This window comes from Ochotona curzoniae, unplaced genomic scaffold (genome assembly GCF_017591425.1).
Source record: "Ochotona curzoniae isolate NIBS_2020 unplaced genomic scaffold, NIBS_Ocur_1.0 scaffold_4506, whole genome shotgun sequence".
In the NCBI taxonomy this organism is placed as follows: Eukaryota; Metazoa; Chordata; class Mammalia; order Lagomorpha; family Ochotonidae; genus Ochotona; species Ochotona curzoniae.
In genome coordinates, this window is record NW_024467119.1 from 28,912,005 (window position 1) to 28,938,072 (window position 26,068).

The following is a 26,068-nucleotide window of genomic DNA, read 5'->3' on the forward strand; positions in this document are numbered from 1 at the left end:
TCTTCTAGGTTTCCCATCTGGGTGTAAAGGCTCAAGCACCTAGGCTATCCTCTATTGTTTTCCCAGGCTGTGAGCAGGGACCTGCATTGGAAGTGGAAATGAACTGGTGCCCATTTAGGATGCTGGCTTCTCAGGTAGAGGATTAACTTGTACGCCATCATGCTGGACCCCCAAATTCCAGTTTTTAAAAGATTCATTTTGCTTATTTGAAAGGCAGAGTTACAGAGAGGGACACACACACATCACACACAGATATCTTCGATCTGATCATTCACTCCGCCAAACTGTCACAATGGCTGGGGCTGGGCCGGGCCAAAGCCAGGAGCTTCTTCTTGGGTCTCCCACATGAGAACAGGGGCCAAAGGACTGGGAGCAGCTGGGACTCAAACCAGTATTCAGGGATGTCAGCACTACAGTCGATGGCTTAACTTGTAATGCCACAAGGCTGGTACCATCCTCGGCTTTATAAACACATAAAAAAATTTTCAAGAATTTTTAAAAAGAGACATTCCAGGCATCAGGTCCGAGCAGGAAATGCATATTTACCCTAGAGATTGTGTCACTTGGCAGACAAGATGATGGTTGGTCATGCCCAAGGTAGCCAGAGTTATGTCAGACTGGAGCCTGAGAATGATACTTCAGTACAGTTTGTGTTTGCATTTTCCTAATTACAAATGATGTTGACCATATTGTATATCTTCTTTGGAAAATGCCTATTCAAGTTCTCTGTCCAGTTTTTAATTGGGTAGTTCATTTTTTTTTTTTTACTGTTTAGTCAGAAAAGTTCTTTGCATATTATCTGTATGTTAACCCTTTATTAAATATGTGACTTGCAAATATTTTCTGTCATCTCTGTCATTCTGCTGATGGTGCACAAACGTTTTAACAAAGCCTTATCTGTTTCTTTTGTTTTTTTGATGATGCCTTTGGTATCATATCCAAGAAATGTGATTGGAAGTAGAGCAGCCGGGAACAAAGTGACATCCATGTGAGATGCCAGCACTGCCGCCGTGTCACAGTGGTGGCCCCTCCATTTGTTTCTGAAAACTTAAAGAGTTTTTATTGTTAAGTGTAGGTTTTTGATCTGTTTCGATCTAATATTTATGATGTAAGGTAAAGGCTCAATTTCATTCTGTTTTTATTTGTTGTTGAAAAGACAAATGATTAAATGGTCTTGGTACTCCTGCCAGAACTCATTTGAGGGTTTATTTCACATCTTTACAATATAGTAACATTTTGTTTTTTAACTCATAACAACTCATAACAAACAACCTATGTGAGAATGTTTTTATGTTACTAATGGCTTTACTGAAATGAAGACAAAATTTAGCTTTCGGGGGTCAGCGCAATGGCACGATTGGCTAGTCTTTCACCTCCCTGCTTGTGGCCTGGGAAAGCAGCCAGGGATGGCTCAAAGCCTTGGGACCCTGCACCCCTGTGGGAGACCTGGAAAAGGCTCCTCGCTCCTGGCTTCAGATCTGCTCAGCTCCAGCCATTGTGATCCTTTGGGGAATGAACCAGCACACAGAAGATCTTCCTCTCTGTCTCTTCTTCTCTGTAAATTTGCCTTTCTAATAAGTGCAAATAAATCTTAAAAGCCTTAGGAAAGGAATGCATAATCATTAATTACATACATATTCATACATGCCCAAGCTTGACTGTTGCCCACCCAGAAATGCTCAACCAGAAATGCTCAATACTGAAGTAATGAATGGTTTCATACATTACAGACGTCCAGTCTGTGTGCATGTTTATGGGAAATACAGTAGGCAAGTCCTGGTTTCCCACCCACTTTATAATTTCTATGACGTGATCCAGCACAATATGATCCTGGCAATCATAAAACTAACATCACTGGGGGCTGGCTCTGGGGTTCTGGTGTCCCACAGGGGCACCTGGTTTGAGTCCTGGCAGCTCCATTTCTGATCCAGCTCCTGCTAGTGCTCCTGGGAAAGCAGGGGTAGACGGTCCCGGCATTTGGGCCCCCGCACCCACGTGGGCGACCTGGGGGTTGCTCCTAGCTCCTGACTCTGCATGGCCCAGTAAGATGCTGCAGGCTTTTGGGAGAGCAAACCTGCAGGTACAAAACACCTCTGTTTGTAACTCTGCCTTCCAAATAAATGAAATAAATCTTAAGATAAAAATTTAGAAGCCCGTGTATGCTCTAAATCCCACCGAGTCCTTCATGTTCTAAAGGCAAGCGAAAAAAACCCGCACACACATACAGGTACAGGCACAGGCACACACCGAGGCACGGACATGAGTACTTCTGTTAGCGACAATCCCCCCCAGAGAGTATCCTAGACATTTCTAACGACGAAAAGCAGAATAACACAGGCAAGTGTGCAAGTGTGGCCAAGCAACCTTCTATTCGTGTCACTATAGTTTTTAAATGACCATGTCAGGTGGCTCAAACAGCCACAGACACTGGCTCCAGGCTCGCGGGCCTCTGTAGCGGTGCCCACGGTGCCCACGGTGCCCACATCAGCGTATCCCCTAAGGAGAAGCTGCCCATAGAATAAGCCGGGCAGGGTCCCCGAGCGTCCTCCGCCGCAAGGCCGTCGCCTGCCGACAGGGGGCGCCCGCGCCCAGCTCGGCGGCGCGCGCCGACGCGGCCCCGCCCACCCGCCGCCGGCCCCGCCTACCGGGCGCGTCGCGTCCGGAGTCGCGTCCCCGCGCGCGCCGGACGCCGCTGCTCCTCAGCCTGGGCTGTGGCGGTCGCTGCGTTATGGAGGGCGAGAGCACGGTGGCGGTGCTGTCGGGCTTCGTGCTCGGAGCGCTTACGTTTCAGCACCTCAACACCGATTCGGACACGGTGAGCCGAGGGGCCGGGAGGCTGCGGCGTCGCCTTGGGAGAACCCCGAGCGCGGCCGGCTGCCCCGACGCCGCCGCCTTCCCGCCATCGCGGTCCTCCAGGTGCCTGCGGCGCCCCGAATCTTCTCTCGCTGAACCTTCCCTCTTCTCACCCGTGGGACCCGCGTGCCCCACACGCCCCGCCCCCCCCTAGTCATTATTTTTTACTTTTCTTTTTTTCCTGATCCAGTTTGGGCGGGAAAGGAGGGCGAGCCCCGCGGCCGCTGGCTGTGGCCACTGCGCCCTGGCCAGCTGCTGCCCTCAGCCCGGGCACGCCTGTTGGGAGTGTTAGGGCAGTGAGCGCTCGGTGTCTTCAGTGGCTGCCTCGCCTTAACCTGCGTGGGTGGAAGGGCTCACATGTGGTGGATGCATCACTTAACCTGCTTTTTCTTTGGATTGCTTGTCAAAGTTGTGAAAACTCTTAAGGCCCCGGCTGGCTCTTCTTCAGTCACTTTGTTATGATTTAAATATTGAAATTTGGATTGCCAAAATACAGCGCCCGTTTTCTAAAATCTTGTGAAATAATTTTAAAGACCCACACATGGCAAAAACTTTGAACCTCACACGTGTTTTCGGTAGCAAGTTTGTAAAATTGAATCCAGACAGCACCCTGCTGAACACGGCCTAATGGTTTCTGCAAGACGTTGTACCCTTCATTTTAAAATAATGAGCTGTGCCTTAGGCCTGAAAGCCTTTCAACTCAAGCCTAAAGGAGCTTGGAATTTGTATATTTTATGTACGCAGTTTCAGATGAACATCTGGCAAAAAAGCAGATGTAGTATAAAATTTCATTGTGGATATAGAAATTATTTCAGTGTGTCCATAGTGTAAATGTAATGGGCCGGTCCTTACTCCCTCTGTTGCTTAAAAGGATTAGGGTTCGATTTCAGCTCCTTCTGTCAAAGTCCTTGAATGGCTGTCCTCGGGGTGGCTGCACTTGAACTGTTGGCACTTCCTTCCCCAGTGCCTGCCCTTGCGAAGCCCTAAGGCAGACACTAGACTATAGACTTCCGGGTCCACTCCTTCTGCTTCTTGGTTCCAGCAAAGCATTATTTGATAATTATAAAGAAGATAAAATCTTCATTGTGGAGCACTTCATTCTTTAAATGTCTACAGAAGTCATTGGATTCTTTAGACCGCAAAGAAATAACTGCTGCGGTGGCCTGTTGTTACGAGAACTGGAGCAGGCGCAGCTTTTTAAGAAGGGACATTCTGATACGCTTTCTGGTATTCTACACAAGTTTAACTTTGAAAGTACTAATAATCGTGGCATTGCATAGTGGAGAAACCTGTACAACCCCCGCCCCCAGGAGCAGGTGCACTGAAACGCAGATTCGGCAGGCTCCATGCCTGGCTCTGTCCTGTCCAGCTTGGCAAAGCGGGTGCCTGCCGCTGCACTGCCAGCCACTGCACTGCCGGGCGCTGCACCGCCTGCCACTCTGCATGCTCTTCACACCAGGTGTGCTTATTGCTGGCTTTTTTATGCTTCCAAGTCTGCCAAGTACTCCAGGTGCTGCCTAACAAATACTGCCAGTATTTCAGCTCAGATCCATTCTGGCCACCTCTACAGGGCCTTCTGTAATTATCTGAAATCCTTTCATTCTCTTTTTCCCTGACTAGGAATGTGGTGCTATTCAGTCTCTTATTTGATAGTCAGTGTAGACCGCTAGGTGAGTGGAAGTACTTCAGGTCTCTATGCACATACACTACAATGGTACCTTTAAAAGTTCATGGAAAGGATTAAGGTGTTCGTCTTATTGCAAAACATAAATATGTATTTTAAAAATTACTTATGTATTTGAAAGAGTTATAGAGACGGGGTGAAATAGATCTTCCATCTTTAGGTTCACTCCCCAAACAGTGAGCCTCAACCTCCAGGACTGGGCTCGGCTGAAGCCAGGAGCCTGGAACTGCCTTCAGGTTTCCTGTGCAGGTGACAGAGGCCCAAGCGCTGAAGCCTTTCTCTGCTCCTTTCTCAGGAGCATTAGCAGGGAGTTGGTTCAGAATGTATGAGACAGGAATCATCACCCATATGGGATTCTGATCCCACAGGCGTACTACAGTAATACTACCACAAAAAAAAATTTTTAAGAAAAATCTATGCATAGATTTTATGTAGATTTTTCCTGCATTTTTTGAAGTGCTCTCATACATTGTAAAATATTCAGAAAATTCCGCTCAGTGAGTGAACAGTAATTCTATTGATTTATTCCTTTTCTGTTCTTACTGCTTTTCATTATTATCTTCACAGGAAGGTTTTCTCATTGGGGAAGTGAAAGGTGAAGCCAGGAATAGCATCACTGATTCCCAGATGGATGATGTAGAGGTTGTTTATACAATTGGTGAGTCATTTACTTTTGTGTCCCCTGTTTTTTGATACTTTATGCCAAAATAATTCAAATTACCGTTGTAAAGTAAGACTGTATATACCCATGTTTTAAGGAGAATTGAAACATACTGCTCTCCTTTCCCAATTAAACTGACCATCAGCTGGCCTAACGTGAGGAGCAGTGTGAGATACAGGAAGCAAATGAGGCTGTTTCAGGGAAACAAGGGTGCAACTGCCTGCTTGTTTAGGGAGCAGGAAGAAGGGTCAGCAAGAGGAAGACCAAGGAAAGATGAAGTAATCCACACAGAAATGTTAAATTGCCACAGAGACATTGGGGCAGGAGAACCTAGAAAAGCCTGCTGAGGTGGTTAGATGATTGAAAACCATCTGTAATTGTGGAATGTAACGGGGCAGGAGACAAAGCGCCACATTTTTGTGAAGTTAGATATGAAGCACGTTAAGTGGGGCAGATAATTTTTAGCTTCACAGTTAAAACACTCCTATTGGGTAGCTAGCGGCTAAAGTCCTCCCCTTGCATGCGCCAGGATCCCATACTGACATTGGTTCGTGTCCCAGTGGCCTGCTTCCCACCCAGCTCCCTGCTTGTGGCCTGGGAAAGCAGTAGAGGACGGCCCAAAGCCTTGGGACCCTGTACTTGCATGGGACCCTGGAAAAGGCTCCTGGCTGCTGGCTTTGGATTGGCTTAGCACTGGCTGTTGCGGCTGCTTGAGGAGTGAGTCAACGGAAGGAGGATCTTCCTCTTTGTCTCTGCTCCTGTCTGTGTATCTGCCTGTATATCCCATTAGGGATAAATAAATCTTTACACAAAACAAAAAAACCCAAACTAGTAGTGTGCTCTACAGAAAGTTTAGTGACCTGACATGTTCTGTTCATATTCCCAAGTTAAATTATCCCCTGGAATATCACATTTTCCATAACCTCAGTATATTCTACTCTTACAGCTGTTCTGATTTTAAGTCTTTTAAGTTACAATGAGCTGTTTCCAGTGTTGTGCATGTGTCTATACTATAAGTTATACTAACATAAATATCCTATGCATATATTTTTGGCTTTATTTACTGTAGATTCAGAGATACGATTTTACGATATCACAGTCTGAACATTTTTAAGACTTTTGATTTGCATTAACAAATTGCTGGCCAAAAAGATATAAAAATTTTATAGTCATGCATTTTAAGCAAGTTTATTTATTTATTTAAAAGGCAGAGTGACAGAGATTGATCTTCCATGCACTAATTCATTTCCCAAATACAGCAGCCAGGTGGGTGGCAGGAATCAGGGCTCCTGTGTCATCTTCTGCTGCTTGATCCCGTGTGTTAGCAGGAAGCTTCCTCAGAAGCCGGGAAGCTGCGACAGGAGCTGCTGGTGTGGCATTCTGTGCCTTAGCCCCACTGTAACTTTTTAAACCAGCTGCTAACAACTCTTCTGGGGATAGCATTGTTATAGGTGAACATTCAGAACATGGACCTCTGTGTGTCTGAGTAATTATCTGAAGGCTCCCTCCACGTAGTCCAGCTGACTGCCTTTCGGAAGAGTTAAGGCATTTGGGCTTCTTCACAGTATTTACTTACTGTTACATATATGACCTTTTGTCATTTCAGTTTCTTGAGCTTTAAAAGCAAGCCTTTAGTGCATTTTTAAATCATAATTGAGTTAAGCTATCCAAAATAACTTTTTAAAGACTTGCTTATTTCTTTGAAAGAATTACAGTCAGAGAGATATTACATCCCCCGATTCACTTCCCAAGTGGCCGCAGTGGCCAAAGCTGGGCCATTGCTAAAAATCCAGGTGCTTCTGGGTCTCACGTGTGAGTGCAGGGGCTCAAGCGCTTGGGCTAGCCTGCACTACTTTTCCAGGTGCGTTAACAAGGTGTTGGGATGAAGTACTGGGATTGGAGCCAGTGCCCATGTGGGATTCTGGCACCACAGTGCTGGCCCTGACATGTTTTGAGGGATTTAGTTAATAACCACATTATGCTAGTTAAGGTTAGTGTATGTTGTAAAATCTTTTTAAAACGTTGTATTACTTCAACATAGATAGCTAGCAGATAAAATTCAAGACTGACAAATTACTGCACTGCTTTAGTTAGATTTTCATCATTTTTATATTTCCTTTAACTATATACTATGTTCCACTGCTTAGAAATTATGAAGTGTTTCTGTTTACTGTTTGTTTTCACACAGGGATGTATTTGTTACAAAAATATATAGAAAGAAAAGTCACTTTTCTTACCTGGCTGAAATACTGCTATTGAGATTTGATTTGTTTTGGGTTTGATTCATTTCTTTCTGTGTCTTTTTCTTCCTTCCGGCCTTTCTCACTCTTTCTTCCTTGCTTTTGTTATTTAATTGAAAGAGTCACAGAGAGCTCTATCCACTGGCCCACTCCCAGATGATCACACAGCTGCACTAGACTGAAACCATGAGCTTCATCTGGATGTTCCACATGCCCATCTTCCACTTCCTGTCTCATTTCTCAGGCCATTAGCAGGGAATTCAATTGGAAGTAGATTAGCTAGAACACCAGTCAGTGCCTACGATGAGATTCAGGTAGCCCCTTACCCTGCCATGCCACAACACCAGCCCCAGTTTGTTTTCTCTGTGCTATAGTTAAGGTGGACCAAACTTTTATGAAACAAATACTTGAAAAGGGGTGCCTAGCATCCCATATAGATACTGGTTAGGTCCTGGCTGCTCCACTTCCAATTCAGCTCTCTGCTAATATGCCTGGGAAAGCAGTGGATTGACCAACTGCTTGACTCACTGCACCCACATAGAAGACCCAAAAGAAATTCCTGACTTTGGTCTGTCCCTGCCCTGGATGTTCTGGCATTTGGGAGTGAACCGACAGATAAAAGACTACAGCTGCCTTTCAAATATGGTTAAACACACACAGAAAAAGAAGAATCTTTGTTTGTTTGTTTTTTATTTATCTTTATTACAAAGTCAAATATATAGAGTGGAGGAGAGATAGAGAGGAAGATCTTCTGCCTGATGATTCACTCCCCAAGTGAGCGCAATGGCCGGTGCTATGCCGGTTAGAGGCAGGAGCCAGGAACTTCCTCCAGGTCTCCCACACGGGGGCAGGATCCCAAAGCTCTGGGCCATCCTTGAGTGCTTTCCAAGGCCACAAGCAGGGAGCTGGATGGGAGGTGGAGCTGCCAGGATTAGAACTGGTGCTCATATGTGATCTTGGCACGTTCAAGGTGAGGACTAGCCGCTAGGCCACCGCGCTGGGCCCAAAACAAGAACCTTTAACATGTGTCTCTCAGTTGAGTATCTTTTGAGCATATCCTTTCAATGAAAACAATTGTATCTGTATTGTAGGTTTGTTGCGAATAGATTAAAATATCAGCAGTAAAGTACTTCCTGTCATGAAGTATATGTTTTGTGCTTTTTTCAATATTGAATCAGTGGTAATCATACCTAAAAATCCTTCTGTTTCCCAGATATTCAGAAATACATTCCATGCTATCAGCTTTTCAGGTGAGTATTAGAAAAAGTAATAAATGATTCACTGTGAAAGCTAGTCTGTGCAAGTGAAATGATTTCTGAAACTAAGTGTCCTAGTTGCTAGTTTTACATGTTGTTACTGATAAAAATGCAAGGAGCATTTTTAAATCCCTGAAAAGCCACTTGTACGTCATTATCGAGTGTGTCTGCAGTTCTTTGTAAGTTTCGCTCATTTACTGCTTCTCTCAGATACTCGTTTACCTTGAGGAGTACGAATTTTCCTCCTCATACTACATACCATCACCTCTTGCTAGCAGTCACTTTTTAAAAACTATTCCTTGAGCTATCACATACAGAGATGTGCACAAATACCATGGATTCTTACATGTGTTTCTGTGTAAAATTGCCAGCCCCTATTGCTCAGAAACTGGACATGAAACCAGTGTTCCTACAAGTCCTCACTGTTACCATGTAGTTTACTATTTACCCTGACGTACTGCCTTATGCCCCAGTTTGTGGAGCTCAGAAAGAGACCATACTAGAGAAATACAGGAATAAAAGCTTATTTAGGGAGTTTTTGCATATAAGTAAAATGCAAGAAGTTGTTCCATCAGTTTAGTATCCCCATTTACTAGGTAGAACACTGTTTTATCTGCTTTGTCAGTAAAAATTTCAGTGTACGGTTGTTTTTTTCTGAAAGTCAGATCTTCCATATGCTGGTTCACTCCCTAAGTGGCCTGAACGGCCGGAACTGAGCCGATCTAAAGCCAGAAGCAGGAACTTCTTTAGGGTCTCCCACGCAGATGTAGGGTCCCAAGGCTTTGGGCTGTCCTCAGCTCTCCTTTCCCAGGCCACAAGCAGGGAGCTGGAAGGGAAGTGGCGCAGCAGGGACACAAACAGGCACCCATATGGGATCCTGGCGCATACAAGGCTGCAAGGCGAGGACTTTAGTGTAAGTTCTTACAGGTTAAAGAGAAGAAACAAACTACCTATTAGGGTATGTTATTTTAATTTTGTGTCATATATTTTCCGTGTTCAACATAGAGCTATCAGTAAAAGTTTTACCGTTATGACTATTATTTGTAAAGTGTTTGTGTAGCATTTCTCCATCATAGAAAAGAAATTTGATGTTAATGCTAAAAGGAAGACAATTTTTGTAGCCTCTGTTATGTAAAAGGAAAGAAAGCTGGAGGCAATAACTTGAAAATCTTTTAAAATTATCTTCACATTCTTTCTGCATCTTGAACATTCCAGTTACAGAGCACAGATCACTGAACTAAACCAACATGTATTCCCTTCTCTAACCCCTCCCCACAAACAGCTACCTCGTAAAACATAACTGTTTCAATAGGAAATGAATAAACCAAGCTTTTACTTCTGGGCGTCATTGCTCATGATTAGGCATTCTTTTGTACATTTCAACAATAGGTAACCTGATTGTGAACTGACTATATGATTTTTCCAATACTCAATTTAATTAATAGTTTATTTTTTCATGTAGAAAAAGTGATGCACAAACTTACTTCTTGGAGCTCTCCTTTTTAACTGCTCGTGGACTTACATGTTTCTATCACTTTAAGTCTGTTAATTAGAAAATTTCCTGTACTATTCATTGTAGGATTTCATCTCACCGGCCAGTAGATATGAACTGTAGTTGGGTAGTCTGGATTAGAGACATCAAAGTTTAAGATGCCAACAAAATCATATTTCCAGTTTATTTGAAATCTCCTTAATTTTGGCTTTTACAGCTTTTATAATTCTTCAGGTGAAATAGATGAGCAAGCACTAAAGAAAATATTACCAAACATCAAAAAGGTATTCTCTGGTTTATCTTTCTTTGTTATTATATCCTTTACTTTTGGATTCTAAAAACTTATAACTTATAGTTCTATGGCAGCATTTTACAATCAAACAGCTTCATGGGTGTTTTTATTTAAATTTTGACTAACGGTGAAGATTGGAAGAAGACAAATGTCCTAAACTTAAGTCAGTTTGCATATTTTGCAAAAGCAATGTGTATGACAGTGTGTTATTTAGAGTCCCAAAATGTATCTGAACATTAAGAAAGCCATCTTATATCAGTTCTGCTTAATTATGAGATAAATAACAATAACCGTTTACATTTTACTTCTGTATTTCAGGATGTAGTAGGTTGGTATAAGTTCCGTCGTCATTCAGATCAGATCATGACATTTAGAGAGAGAGTGCTTCACAGAAACTTACAAGAGCATCTCTTAAATCAAGAACTTGTTTTTCTGTTAATGACACCAAGTATAATAACAGAAAGTTGCTCTACTCATCGCCTGGAACATGCCCTATATAAACCTCAAAAAGGGTAAATATTTATATAGTAATTTTTGCAGTTTACCAAGTATCTTCAAACACTGTTGTATTAGATTGTCACCATAAGCCTCTAAAGTAGATCTTACCATCTTATACACGATCCTATGACCTAGCACACAGTGTTGTGGTGTAACAGGTTAAGGTGTCACTTGTGACACTGGCATCTGTATTGGAGTGCTTGAGTCCTGGCTGCTCTGTTTCTGATCCAGCTTCCAGCTAATGTGCCTGGGAAGGCTGTGCAGGATGGTCCAAGGGCTTCTGTCTCCACCTCTTAAGTGGGAGACCAGGAATGGAGGGCCTGGCTCCTGGCTTCAGCCTGGCCCACGTCTGGCTGTGCAGCCATTTGGAGAGTAACTGGTGAAGTAAAGATCTCTGTTGCTCTGCCTTTCAGATAAATGAATAACTTTTTAGATAAAGCTATAAAGGGAAAATGCAGGTCAGATAAGGAAATTATTAGTTCAGTGTGAATAATGACTTCTGGCACTGACGATTTGTTGTTATTTCTACTTAAGGTGGAAATGATGTTTGTTTTAGATACTGACAAAACTTAAACCTAAATTCTTTTTTCTTTCTTTCTTTTTTTTTTTTTTTAAAGATTTATTTATTTATTTGGAAAGGCAGATTTACAGAGAGGAGAGAAAAAGATCTTCCACCTGCTGGTTCACTTCCCAAGTGGCTACAGCAACCAAAACTGAGCAATCCAAAGCCAGGAGCCAGAAGCTTCTGGGTCTCCCACGTTGGTGCAGTGTCCCAAGGCTTTAGGCCATCCTCAACTCTGCTTTCCCAGGCCACAAGCAGGGAGCTGGATGGGAAGTGGAGCACCTGGGACACAAACTGGTGCCCATACAGGATCCTAGCGCATACAAGGCAAGGACTTTAGCCACTGGATTAGGGTGCCAGGCCCAGCCTAGGTTCTTAAGTGGCTTTTCTATAACCTGTGCAAATAAGCAAGATCTTGATGTTCCACCAAAATGGGACTCTGCTTAGATTATGTAAACTGCATTCTGCCTTGAATGAGATTTAAGTGTGTATCAATATTTCATTGTTCATGAGTAACAGGATAAATTCGTAGCATTAATACAGGTTGAGAATTCCTTATCCAAAGTGTTTTGGACTGGAAGTGTTTTGAGTTTCAGATTGGGAATTGGAAACATTTGAATATATACATAATAAGCATCTTGAGGATAGGACTCAAGTCTAAACATACAATTCTTGGTTTCATATATGCCTTATACACCTTCTATTCAGAGCCTGTGGTAACTTTAGACAGCATTCTTTCAATACATCTGCATTTTGAATATAACCCATCTCATGAGGTCATAGGTGAAATTTTCCATTTGTGCAGTCATGTTGGCACTCAGGAAGTTTCAGATTTCAGATTTCGGATTACGGATGCTCAGTGTATATTGCCTTATTTTGACAAGGACCAGATAAGTGAAAATATTTTTTCACACAATTATACCATGTACATTTTATAGTTGTATGAAGCCTAGTTGCTTCAAATCAGTAAATTCTATCTTAGGTTAAGTAGTAAAGGATGATTTTGGTTTTTGGTTAATCTTATAGGAGATAAGTAGTCATTGTAATTTATTAATTTTTCTTTTTAAAGTTTATATTTTAAAAATTTATTTTTGTCAGGCTTTTTCATAGGATACCTTTAGTGGTTGCCAATCTAGGCATGTCTGAACAAATGGGTTATAAAACTGTATCAGGTTCCTGTATGTCGGCTGGTTTTAGCAGAGCAGTGAAAACACACAGGTAGGATTCCTCAGCTGCTTTTCACTTTCCCTGCTTCTAGTACTTCTCTGATCATAAGACAGCAATATATGTAAATTTTAGCTTGTTCATTCCAATTTAGAATAAGTAGTGAGCCTTAAAATTGTAATTTGTAATGTAGCAGATCAGAGTAAAGGCAAAGAAAAACAAAGGCAGTAGTCAAGGTTTTGTCTGCTCTGGGCTGCTTAGGTTTAACTTCTGTGGCTGCTAACTAATGCCAGAAACAAGTATACCTACTAAAACATGAACTTGATGTGGATAAGGAGTTCGATTTTTGTCCCCACAGAGCTCAGCAGTGCAGGAATTGAATACCATATTTCATTGATTTTTGAGATTGTTTTCATGTTGTTGGAGTGTTTTATGAACTGAATACTTTTTTTCTTTCATGTATCATAAATGTTGTTGCCTCCTTCAATGAAGGATGGGTTAAATTCAGTAAAATATTATTTGTATTGACTTCTATACCTATTGCCAAAACAGAACAATTTTTCATTTTTTCCCTTTTTTGAGTTTATCTATTTTTACTAAATGTGATTTTTGTTTTGTTTTGATGACCTGGCGCAGTAGTATTTAGAAGTTAAAGCATTTGTTATTATAAAGATGTGTGAAGTAGATTTTCTGGTTGGTTTTGCTGAACACAAACAGGATGACAAAAGTATGGTCTCTTCAAGTTCAGTGAAAACTTTCCATCACTCTTTGACTACAAATACATTTTGTACCTTATCATTAAGATGAGTTCTGTATATATACTGAAGGAAACGAATGTTTTACAGATCCGAGTTTTTTAAAGATGATGGATCTTTAAAGGAGGTACATAGGATAAATGAAATGTATGCTTCATTGCAGGACGAACTAAAGGTAAGTTAACATAAACATGCTTCTACAGTTCCTAAATCGTATGGACCTCCGCCACCCCTGTGGGAGACTGGAAGAGGCTCCTGGCTTCTAGCTTCGGCCTGGCTCAGCCCCGGCCATTGTGGCCATTTAAGGAGTAAACCATTGCAAGAGCTCTCTGTCTTCCTCGCTCTGTAATTCTGCCTTTCAAATAAATAAATAAATCTTTGGGGTGGAGGAAGGAAAAAATACATATCGCATGCGTGAGATGTCTTTCTCTGCATGGCCTCCTTTTCCTAACATATCCTCCAGATTCATGGATTGTATTGCAAATGTGGGATTTTAGTCTTTCAGACTGAGTAATATTGCACACTATATATGCATACATATATTCATATATACAATATATCACATTTTCATTATCAAAAAGTGTTCCTCAGGTTGGGTCCCTGCGTTGCTTATTTCAAAAGTGTTATAGATATCCTAAAAAACATCTGCTAAAACCAGCTGTGACAACTTATTCAATTTTTATAACTTGAAATTAGTTAAGTTCAATTTAATATTATATTCAAACTATGGAACATATTTTTTTGTTAAGTTATTCTCCAAATGGAATTTCTCATATTTCTAAAAATTGATGACACATAAGCCTAGTTTGCTTTTCAAAAGTAGTTCTTTTGGTAGCAATTAAGATCTTAGATCTGTAACAGTAAAAAATAATATTTCATATTTTGTCAATTTGTTAAAGCTGAATAACTGCAATAACAATACATCTGAGGGATGTTTCCAGTTGTTTGAAAATAAGGGGGCATATATTTGCTATGGTTCAAATGCCAGTCAGCGCTGCATGGGAGACCTGCATCACTTATTGGGTGCCTGGTTCATGTCTCAGATCTCTGTGTTTTCTAAGTTTATTGACAGGAGAAAGGTATCTCACATCTGCTGGTCTGCTTTTCAAATGCATGTAATGGCCACCTCTGGGCTGTGCAGAAGGCAAGAGCCAGGAATTTCATTGTGAGCTGCCATGACCCTGCTGTACCACTAGGCAGGCCCAGTTCTGTTTCTCATACTAGCTTGTGAATGATACCCTGGGAGGAAGCTGTGATGATTTGAGTATCTAGGTCCCTATTACACGTATGGGAGATTCATATTGAGTTCTAGGCTATTGGCTTTGGCCTGGACCAGTCCCAGCTGTTGCAGGCATTTGCGGAGTGAAGCAGTAGATGGAAACTCTTAGTCTCTTTTACATAAGATGAATAAATTTTTAAGTAGGTGAAATGAACTATCTTAGCTACATTTGTGTCATTACATTAGTATTAAGTTAATAATTGCTAAAGAGCTACATTTGAGAAGCATTCCAAAAGATAGCAAAATACGAGCCCAGCGCCATGGCCTAGCGGCTAAAGTTCTCGCCTTGAATGTGCCGAGATCCCATATGGGCACTGGTTCTAATCCCGGCAGCTCCACTTTCCATCCATTTCCCTGCTTGTGGCCTGGGAAAGCAGTCGAGGACAGCCCAAAGCTTTGGGACTCTGCACCCTCATGGGAGACCAGGAAGAGCTCCTGGATCCTAACTTTGGATCAGCACGGCACTGGCTGTTGCACTCACTTGGGGAGTGAATCATTGGACGGAAATCTTCCTCTGTCTCTCCTCTCTGTATATCTGACTTTGTAATGAAAATAAGTCCTCAAAAAATTTATGCAAAAGGCAAAAATACTAGTTGATAGTATATGTTATATGTTACTCAAATTTGTATATTATTTAACTAAATATAAACATTATTTATACAGAACTTGCGATTTTATGCCTTTAAATCGTTGTTTTGCAGACTGTATGCAAAAAAGTAGAAGATAGTGAACGAGCAGTGGAGAAACTACTAGAGGATGTAAACAGATTAAAACGAGAAATTAAAACAAGGAAAGAGGCACAGATTCAAGCATCAGGTAAGGAAAAGTTAACATAGCCTGGCTTGCTATACTTTCCTCACCGACTGGAATTATGAACAATCCAGGCAGGTGGACTGTGATGAATGCATCCACCTTGAATTAGAGGTAGTCATTTTATCCAGTCTCCTATCCCACTGAATAATGAACATGGTATTATATTAGCTGTACTGTTGATGTTAAAAAGCATAATTTTCCATGGCGTATAAATTAGAATTTGGAATGTCATGTGATATTCTCACTCTAGATAATTTAATTAACTGTTCAAATCTTTTTAAGTTGATCTTTTGTGTTTTTTTTTAGAAAAGAAGAGCACCTCCCAAGATCCCCAGGAGAACGTTTTCCTTTGTCAAGCTTTACGGACCTTTTTTCCAGAGAATGAATTTCTCCATTCCTGTGTTATCTCTTTGAAAAACAGGCAGGTTTCTAACACTGCTTGTACCATCAAGCACCACGTGAATGAGGTAAACAGCTTGACCTTGATGGTAGACTGCACAGATATCCTGGACACGAGTCCAGGCAGCACCCCAGCAGAGAGTAAGCGTAAAGCCTTTGACACCGAGGATCAGTGGCCACTCAAGAGATCACGGCTACCAGAGAGAGAAAAGAAACTATCTGAAGCAGACACTGATAGCAGTAACCCGGACAGAGTCTCTCCAGTGAGCAGCCTGGAAACAGATGATGACTTTGAGAAAATGAAGGATTCTGGTGAATACCCACAGTCCCCCACGTTCTGACCTGCTTCATCCAAAAGGAGATTTGTGAATTGGCTGAAAAATTCAGCTGTTTTATTTATGCTATATTTTGCTGCCTTCAGCAATACATGTATGAGTTCATTTGTTTTTACTATATTCAGACATGAGCAGAAGTGTAAAGATGGTTTGTTTTACTATGTTCACTGGTTTGCAGTAATACCTGAAGAAATTTTAGTGTATTTTACAAAGCATTGTAAAAATATCAGATGCTTCTATTTTAAAACCAAAATTTTTATTCACTATTTACTTAAATTGCTGATGCATTCTTTTAAATGTGACAATATTTCAAATTAGAAAATAGACTAGCCTATTTCCATAGCATGAAGAAAGTCAAGTACATATGAAAAATTTATTTTTAGCTTAGTAATTATAATTCCTATTCCTTAAGTATTCATAAAAAGCACATTATGGCCAGAAAATACATGGGGCATCATGCAATATTTGGAACATTATTGTATTAAAACTTGTTTATCTGAAATTCAAATTAATTGGGCATATTGCTAAGTCTGGTGGCCCTACTTATGGTACAGTTGTAATGCAGTGAAAGCTCTAGTGTCCTTACCCCCAAATTGTGAGTGAATCCAAGTGAAGTATAGCACAAGCCTAATAATCCAGTGAGTCTAGGGTTAACATATTGCTCAGATAAGGCCAGTCACCAGTGGGATTCAGGAATAAAATCTGTGTGCATACATATAGACATGCAAATATTAAAGGTTTCAGTCTGACATGGAAATAGAAAAGCACATTACTTTGCTAATCAGTCAGTCCAGGACCAGGAAGTTCTCTGTATGGAATGCAGTGACCATGCTCATTACTGAACTCCTCTAACTTGCAGAACTGCAGATCCTGGCAAAGTTCCTTAAACACAAAATGAAGCTGGGCGGGAGCACCCTTATTCCCCTACTTATTTGTAATTAAGAGTTTTTCCTTTTCATTCAAAGTTCATTACCTTCATCAAACTTTTCCAAAACAAGTATCCAAACGGCAAGCCTTGGTAATACAGAGCACAAGTAGAGGTCCTCGCCTTCATGATTTTTAGGGGGAGTTGGTTAAGTGCAGGTTAGCTGAGAGCTTTTCCCCTATGTGTATGTGTATATGTCTACATATACCATGTGCAGCCTTCTCTACACTGCATTCACTGGATGAAATGCTGAACACATCTGACCATTGCTTATCTGTTACTGCCTATAGCAACTATTTGGTAAAGAACATTTGAACTAGTAACAAATATTTTGATCTTCTATCAGCATGTATTAAATACTGTGCTGGGGTGTTTATGAAGGTACACATTACCAGTAATGGTTTATGCAAATCATAAATTGGTACTCTTGGGGCTGTGTGTAAGTAGGAGGAGGGAAAGCAGAGTTGTCTGAATCCAATTGTATCATGAGCGAGTTGATAACAGCTATTTACAAGCCATTTTAGTTTATCAAGGACACTACCAGTTTGAAGATTTCACTCAGGAATGTTCTGTCCTTGATCCTAATTTATTTCTCTGAGGCAAGATCTATTCTGTGACCAGGCATGTTTAGTTAAAAAAAAATTAGCCTGGGTAAAGTCAGTGCTATACCTAGTCACATGGGATTCAGACATTACACAAAAATCATCCCCATTTCTAAGTCAGAATCTGGGCCTAATGTAGAATTCTTGTATTAGGATTCCCAGGTGCTTACTCCTGAAATATCTGGAATGTTATATGATCTATTGAGGACCAGATATAAGTAACAGTCACATAATACCGTTTTATTCAAGGTATATACAGCATTATAAACGTCAACATTTTAAATAAGCTATCTGTTAAAATGAACACTGACAGTGGAAGATTAGCTTCACTCCCGATCTCCTGAAACCCTTCTACCCGCGGATTAGTTTTAGTCAATACTGGCCTCATACAACCACTTACTATAAAAGAAGTTTATTGGTGGGAACCTTACACAGCTTATTCCCGATACTTTATGTTACATACTTTAGGGTCTTTAAGATAGACAGGATCCTTATATGTAACCGGCATAAACCCTGTAAAGAGATAATTAAAGATCTTCACAAAAGAACGAGCAACATTTTGACTAGTTCAATTTGGTTCCTTAGATGCTCTTACCCATTATTTGAGCTCTCTTAATTGCTTTTGTGATTTCTTTCTGTTTCTTCCCACAAAGGCCTAAAAAAATAAGTTTTTCAAGTTTCTTATTATAAGCTGAAGTTTTACATATGTCTTCAAATCTCTCGTTAATTATAAGCACAAACCAAAATAGATCTGTCTAGGAGGCCTTTTGAGTTGCTAAATCTAGCCTGTGTAGTTTCTAGTTTAATAGTGATTTATAGCATAATTTAACATTTTTCTTAAATGATACAAGTGGCTTGACAAAATTCTTACAGTTAAGTTGCTGTGATAAAAACTAACATACCTGTTATGTGCCTTCCATAAATGCATCCAGTAAATGGAGAAACAAACTGGGACAAAAGCTGGTTTTGAAACAAAAACAAGACCATGTTAACACACTTGTTTCTCAACCCTGAAGGTAATTAAAATATTTACGTTCATTTTTATTGGAAAGTCAGACATACAGAGAGGAAGAGAGAAAAATCATCCATCTGCTGGTCTACACCCCAGATGGCCACAACAGCTGGAGCTGAGCTGACTCAAAGCCAGGAACCAGGAACAACTTCTGAGTCTCCCACACAGGTGCAGGGTCCTGAGACTTTAGGTCATTTGCTGCTGCTTTCCCAGGCAACTAGCAGGGAGCTGGATGGGAAGCGGAGAAGCTGGGACACAAACTTGTGCCCATATGGGATCTTCATGCTTGCAAGGCAAGGATTAGCCAATTGAGCCACTGCAAAACCAAGCCTTGAACATAATGTTTTTATAATCCTTTATGACTTCTAAGCTATGTATAGATTCAGTACAATTTACATGAATTTCATAAAATGTAACAAGCTATCCTAACTAGCCATCTTCAAATAGCTAACATCCAGTGTGCCAAAAACTATACAGTTACTGAATTGCTTTACTGACCTCCACATTCAGTTTTCTATAATAACTGGTGCTTAAAACAATTTGCACAACATCAGGACAGGCAAACACGGAAGCCTAAAATTAACACTACACTGAGGTATTTAAGAGGCTCACCAAACCGTTTGCTATAATTTAAGTCTTAAATACTACATCAGCACCTTCTAACGTGCTAGACACTGTTCTTGGCACTTTGCACAATCTGTGCTGTGTTTTTATAATTCCTCTCAGAAGGAAAAACCATTCAACCCTCTCAAGTTTGTCACCTGCAATTTGCTGAGAGTTTGACAAGGGGTAACATGTTCATGGCATTGAAGTTCACATGGCCGATTCACGTGAGGCGCCTCTTCCACAAGTAAACAACAATTGAAAATCACTTCCATGCTGAGCTACTGTTAACGTATTCGGAGCAGTGGAAAAAGGAGAAATGCCTTGTTCCAACAACAGGAAGGGCCAGCCAGCAGCTCTTTTTGAATAAAACAGACACCTTACACATATAGAGTGATAACCAGATTAGAAATCATGAAGTTGCTAAAGCACAGAGCCCCCATTTGCCAGTCCATCCAATAAATGGCCGCGGTGGCTGTGGCTGGGCTGAAGCTGGAATTCCGGCAGCCTGGCAGGAACCCAAGAGCGTCATCACCGCTGCTCCCCAGCAGAGCTGGAAGCTGCAGCATGCAGAATCTTCACTGCTCAACACCCTTGATGGGATTCCTTCGGCGCAGGACTAACCAGGGGGTCAAATCCGAAGCAAGCATTAACCAAAGTAAAATCAGATCTCACCTGAACATTCTTATAATCTACACGTTTTCCACACAAGATGCATTTCTTAAGAGGCTCCTTAAAAGGATTTTCCATTGGAACAGGCTAGGATAAAAGAAAAGTGTGACAATATAATCTGTGCAACTTGAATTTGAGAAATTTAAATCTTAGGGTTACTATATTTAAAGTTCAATCACAGGCACCTAGTACCTTTCTTACTGTGTACTTTATATAAGCACTTTTCCATTTAGCTGAGGAAGAGTTAACTCATGGAGGAGTCTCCATTAAAGTAACATATTCAAGTAGGAAAAACAAATTGTGGGAGGAAAAAAGTCTGAAAAATGTTTTCTTCCCCAAGATTGTAGATGATTAAAAATTTATAATCTATTAAGAAAACTTATAGAACAATGATATTTTTTTTTTTAATTTTTTTTTTAAAGATTTATTTTTATTATTTTTTATTGGAAAGGCGGATATACAGAGAGGAGAGACAGAGAGGAAGATCTTCCATCCGATGATTCACTCCCCAGGTGAGCCGCAACGGGCCGATACTATGCCGATCCGAAGCCAGGAGCCTCTTCCGGGTCTCCCACGCGGGTGCAGGTTCCCAAAGGTTTGGGCCATCCTCAACTGCTTTCCCAGGCCACAGGCAGGGAGCTGGAAGGGAAGCGGGGCTGCCGGGATTAGAACCGGCGCCCATATGGGATCCCGGGCGTGCAAGGCGAGGACTTAACCACTTGCGCCACCGCGCCGGGCCCGAACAATGATATTTTTAAGTTAGTGTAATCTTTATAGTTTATCCATCCCCATATTTCTTTATCAGATATTTTGTCACTGCTTGTCTTTACCAGATCTTCATTTGCTGGTTCACTTTCCAGATGTCTGCAACAGCCAGGCCTGGGTCAGGCTGCAGCCAGGAACCAGGACCTCATTCCACGTCTCCTAGCTGGTAGCTGGGTCCCACACACTCAAGCCATCACCTGCTGCCATCCACGGTGCGCATTAGCCGGCAGCTGGGATCAGAAGTGAATAAGGACATGATCCAGGCATTCGCGTGGGATGTAGGCTTCCCAATGGTGTGACAACCATTTTGCCAAATACCTTCTCTAACATAGAAGTTCTAAGTTTAAAAATGACTTTGGGAGCCAGGATTGTAGCACAGCATGTTAAGTTGTTACTTACAATGCCAGCATCCCATATAGGCTTTGGTTTAAGCTCCCAGCTGCTGCATTTCTGATCTCACTCCTTGCTAAAGTGCCTGGGAAAGCAGTGGAAGATGGCCCAAGTACTTGGACCGCATGGAAGACCTGGAATAGGTTCCTGACTCTCAGCTCCAGTCTGACCCAGCTCAAGATGTCCTGCCCTTTGAGGAGTGAACTTGCAATGGAAGATCTCTATCTCCACGCCCCCATCCCACTATAACTCTTCTAAATCAATATTTGAAGTCACTGCTGCTTCCCAGGAGAGCAGGAAGCTGCAGCATGCAGAATCTTCACCGCTAAACACCCACCCCTGGTGGGATTCCTTCGCCCAGGACTAACAAGGGAGCATCCAAGTAAGCAAATCTTTTGTAGCTTTGTTCACTCATTTATTCAGGCAGCTTCCGCATCCATGGCTGACCCCAAACATAATGAGATAAAGGTAGGAAAAATGTGAATTCAACAGGACACTCAGCCTACAGCTAACCTTTGATAGTTTCTTTAGTCTAATACTAAAATACATATCCTTAAATTTTAAGATCTTGCATGAGAAATAATTTTACACAACCTGTGATTATTGCCAGGAACTTATGAAGAGTCCTTCAAAAACTACATGACTATAATCAACGCATTCTAATTTCCAAACTCTGGAATTATCTTACTGTCCTGAAGAACTTCACCCATGTAACCAAAACACGAGAATTAGGTCATTATTTATAAATGCTTTACTAATAAATCTTACCAGGTCCTCATTGCTGGTTAGTTGTGAACAACCTCTTCTCCACAGCACTGCAAGTAAACAGAAACGAACCAGTTCTTACTGTTAACTGAATAGCTAGAGGAGGTCAAATGCATCCAGAAACATGTTTTATATTCATTTTTCAAGGATGGTTAAGAGTCTTTCGGTTCGGGGCTTTGAGGAAAAGAGCCCATATTCTCCTACGCGTAAAACCTCTCACCAGCTGGTTGCCTAACACTTTTGTTTCACGCCATGGCTAGAGATGAAGGCGCAGTCACACACAAACAGGAAAATCGATAACAGAGAATGCAGTGCACTTGTTGATAGACATGCAGAGAAGATGAGATTATCAAAATGAGAGTTCGAGAGCCCAAGACACAGCAGCTTGGCTCGGATCTAGTTCAGACACCTGCACCTTGGCAGCCAGAGGACGGGAAACGTCTCCCTCGCCACGCTCATCGGGCCAGCTTCTGCAGATCCCTGCCTCTCCCTCCGGGTACAGGTGCTAACGGCGAGGAGCTCTGGCATCCCTTCCGGCTCTCATCAAACACTAGCCAAGAGCCGTCACAGATTCCCACCCATCCCTAAGAAACGGAGTCCCCTGCAAACTAGCTTCGCTCAGCTAACTGGAGACTCTGCCCACCACCCGGGGCCCAGACAGCGATTGCAAAGCTACCATGGAGCGCAGCAGCTGGGGACTTTACCGGCGTGAGCTGCGGGATCTGGGAGGCCGACGGCTGCCGTCCCCAGCGTCAACTTCTTCCTCCCCAGGACCCTACAGACAGCAACTATAGCTGCCATGGTTCGTCGTCCCTTCCCTTCCTTTCCTTCCTCCCAGCAGGTCCCTTCCGGTGCCCTTCCCCCGCTGCCGGGAGAATTCTGCTCAAAGGTTCCGCTGGCGAGTACGGAGCACAGGGCGAAGAGCGGCTGGAGGTCTTCAGCGCGCACGCGCAGCGCTGCCCGCGTTCTGGCCCCTCCCCGCGCCGCCAGAAAAACGTGACGCTTCTGATTGGACGAGGAGAGGGCGGGCTCTTACGCTCGTCCCCCTGCTTCCGGCCCCTAATTTTGGGGTGTTTTCTCCTCGGCTGATGGAGCCTCGGGCGCAGTGTGGCCCTGTATGCATCTGCATCCCACCTTGCACATTCCGCTGGAATTTGGCGGCTGCGTCATTAGGAACTAGGAAGTGTCAGGGCTCTTGGCCCCTGTTACAATGGATGAAGATGATTTCCGCATCTGCCGGAGGGTGGCTGTTCGCAAAAGGGTCCGTCCAAGCATCCGAGTCACCCTTACGGATGCTGAGCTCCAGCGGAGCGATGAGGAAGAGGAGGAGGAGAAAGAGGAGGAGGAGGTGGCCGAGTGCCGGAGGCGGAAAACCGTGGGTGTGCAGCCGGTCGAGGTATAGGTGTTCACGCAAAACCTCCTGCGTGCGTGAAGTGATGACGGGTGATAAGCTTCCGGAGTCCCTGCCGTTTTGCATGCGCGCCGCGACACCAGGTGCCCGAGAGCTTGGCGCCTGAGTGCGTAGCCCGCTGCTTCCCAGCTGCAGGCAGCTGACCGTGAGGGAATGGCCTTCCTTGGCTTCATTCCTCTGCGTCCCGCTGTTAATTGGCACGTAAGAGATGCCACCATGTTATCCCAGAGCTACAGTTTCTAAAATTTTATTTTATTTTTTTTTTATTTATTTTTATTATTTTTTTATTGGAAAGGCGGATATACAGAGAGGAGATACAGAGAGGAAGATCTTCCGTCCGATGATTCACTCCCCAAGTGAGCGCAACGGGTCGATGCTATGCCGATCCGAAGCCAGGAGCCTCTTCCGGGTCTCCCACATGGGTGCAGGGTCCCAAAGCCTTGGGCCGTCCTCGACTGCTTTCCCAGGCCACAGGCAGGGAGCTGGAAGGGAAGCGGGGCTGCCGGGATTAGAACCGGCGCCCATATGGGATCCCGGGCGTGCAAGGCGAGGACTTAACCACTTGCGCCACCGCGCCGGGCCCCTAAAATTTTATTTTTAATGTTGATTATTTACTTGAGAGGGCAACAGACCAGTGTGGGCCTCCGCTTAGGGTGGGGAGGGTCGAGGTTTGGGGGCAGGTAGGTGGGACAAATGTGGTTTTTTTCTCCAGTGTCTGCAGCTGGGTAAAGGGAGGGGGCCTGGCGGCTTTTTGCTGTAAATGCAATCAGCACCCAGGGATGGGGGAGAGTCGGTCATTTGATGTCATCTTTGAGACCCCGATGTAGGGCGGATTGTTCCCAGAGTGTTGCTTGAGTGGTTTTGATCATTCTAAGGTGTTAGCAACTCCCTTGCACAGGGGTTGAGGAAATTTTTTTCTTTTAAGATTTAGTTTATTGGAAAGTCAGATTTATGCAGAGAAGAAAAATCATCTGTCTGCTCATTCACTCCCCAAGTAGCCGCGGCTGCAGCCGAGCTGAACCCAAGCAAAGACCCAGAGCTTCTGGGTCTCTTACGCAGGTGCAGGGTCCCAGGGTCCCAAGGCTTTGGGCTCTCCTTGGCTGCTTCCCCAGGCCACAAGCAGGGAGCTGGAAGGGAAGTGGAGCAGCCGGGATACGAACTGGCACATGCAAGGTGAGGACTTTAGGACTTTAGTTGCTAGGCTATTGCGCCAGGCCCGCAAAAAAAAAAAAATCTGTTGGCAGACCAGTGCTATTTCAGTGTATACACAAAGTCAGACACTCACGTATACTTTGTACAACAACAAATAAGTGACATGACAGAGATGTGAGATTTGACTGGGAAATGAACTGCTGCTTGTGTTGCACTGATGTATTACATAGCTGGCTTTTACAACAGTAATCAGGCCCTGACCTTAGAGTCTGGGCCAGAACTCCCCCCCCCCCCCCATCCCCGGACATTAGGGTGCGAGCTAGTCAACCCCCAGAAAATGACAGAGTCTCGCTGGTAATGCAAAAAACAAACAGCCAGCATGCTGGGGTCAGATCGTACTTGGGGCACACAGGCTAGCCAAGCGGATCAGACCCCGACTTAACATTAGGCTGGAGATTATATACCCCGTTTTGGCTGTAACATATATCAAAGTCAACTCAAAAGTAACAAATTTAGGTGCAAACAGTCTGTTCCGTTCTCACACTCATTATTTATGTCTCACACTTATTATTTACGGCTCATCCCATCCTGGCACCCTTATCTTTGTGGCTCCTCCAGTATTTTATGGCTCCTCCAGTCCCTGGGGCCAGGGAACTGTGCCCCTGCCTTCCTGCACCTGGGTTAGATGGTAGATAAGTTCACAAAGAAACAAGGGAGACAGATTGATCACTAAAGTGGAGCTTTCCCACAGTGCAGGCGCCTTCTGACCTAGTAAAGTAGTGGTTTCTCACCCCAAAGGGCCTAATATCACCTAACATTAATATTCTTAACATTTTAACATACTAACATTATACCAATACTCTAACACTGAGAAGACACAGTGCTGACAGCACGTTCTGCGTTCTTAGTCTTCACTGTATTGCTGCCTTCAGATTACATCTCAGACGCAGGCTCGGTTAAAACTTCCCAGGAACAGAATCTCCCTGGAGTTTCTCTAAGCAGGGATGGAGAAGCTTTTTCTACCAGGGGCTACTTGGAGGTTTATAACATCCATCATTCGTGGGCCATGCACAAATTTGTCAGCTTGTAAAGCAGCATGCTAGGTAGCAAGCTTAGATGCAGAAATTGGAAGGCGTAGCTCCCTAGCCTGTGTAATGCAGGCTGCCTACTTGTCAATCAAATGTCTCTTTCCCCAGGTGGTCCTCCCCCTCACCTGGGGCTGGGAGGTGGTATCTTATAACCACTCTCTTTCCTTGACTCACCAGCTGAGCAACAGGGAGAGACAATGGGGAGGGGCCCCCTCTCTGTCTCTTCTTGGATGCAAGGGGAAAGTAGAAACATCTTTTCTCCCAGCTATCTCCTCTCTGACTCCTGAATGTGTTTCTGTGATTCCCTCACTTTTAAAATAAACTTGACAAAAAAAAAAGTTAGCCTGCTGTGGATTTATTGAATTTTGAGTCCCTTCCCTTGGAAGGGCCAAACCAAATT

General features: G+C 43.0%; 2 protein-coding genes across 5 annotated transcripts in view; one reads left to right on the forward strand and one right to left on the reverse strand.

The window, feature by feature from the left end:
• Positions 1-2,697: 2,697 nt before the first annotated feature.
• HELQ (helicase, POLQ like) overlaps positions 2,698-26,068 on the forward strand; it is a 72,566-nt gene continuing 49,195 nt past the window's right edge. Inside the window, exons 1-9 of one of the 3 annotated variants that reach the window (XM_040967482.1) lie at positions 2,698-2,815; positions 5,105-5,195; positions 8,652-8,688; positions 10,404-10,470; positions 10,797-10,990; positions 12,637-12,756; positions 13,548-13,632; positions 15,438-15,552; positions 15,856-16,482. In XM_040967482.1, the coding sequence (XP_040823416.1) occupies positions 2,729-2,815; positions 5,105-5,195; positions 8,652-8,688; positions 10,404-10,470; positions 10,797-10,990; positions 12,637-12,756; positions 13,548-13,632; positions 15,438-15,552; positions 15,856-16,289 (1,230 nt within the window). In that variant the 5' untranslated portion in view covers positions 2,698-2,728 and the 3' untranslated portion in view covers positions 16,290-16,482. Of the gene's footprint in view, positions 2,816-5,104; positions 5,196-8,651; positions 8,689-10,403; positions 10,471-10,796; positions 10,991-12,636; positions 12,757-13,547; positions 13,633-15,437; positions 15,553-15,855; positions 16,483-23,095; positions 23,414-26,068 lie in introns of those variants that run through there. The other 2 variants (XM_040967479.1, XM_040967480.1) reach the window with 2 other exon arrangements.
• Positions 16,523-22,993, reverse strand: MRPS18C (mitochondrial ribosomal protein S18C). Of its 2 annotated transcripts, XM_040967483.1 has the most exons (6): positions 22,722-22,984; positions 22,021-22,067; positions 20,101-20,184; positions 18,713-18,770; positions 18,406-18,465; positions 17,049-18,323 (listed from the first exon to the last, which is right to left on the reverse strand). In XM_040967483.1, the coding sequence occupies exons 1-6, from the start codon at positions 22,816-22,818 to the stop codon at positions 18,247-18,249; spliced, it is 423 nt and encodes a 140-aa protein (XP_040823417.1). In that variant the 5' UTR covers positions 22,819-22,984; the 3' UTR covers positions 17,049-18,246. The 2 variants fall into 2 exon arrangements, with proteins under 2 accessions (XP_040823418.1, XP_040823417.1); XM_040967484.1 differs by lacking the exon at positions 20,101-20,184 and having other exon boundaries at positions 16,523-18,323; positions 22,722-22,993.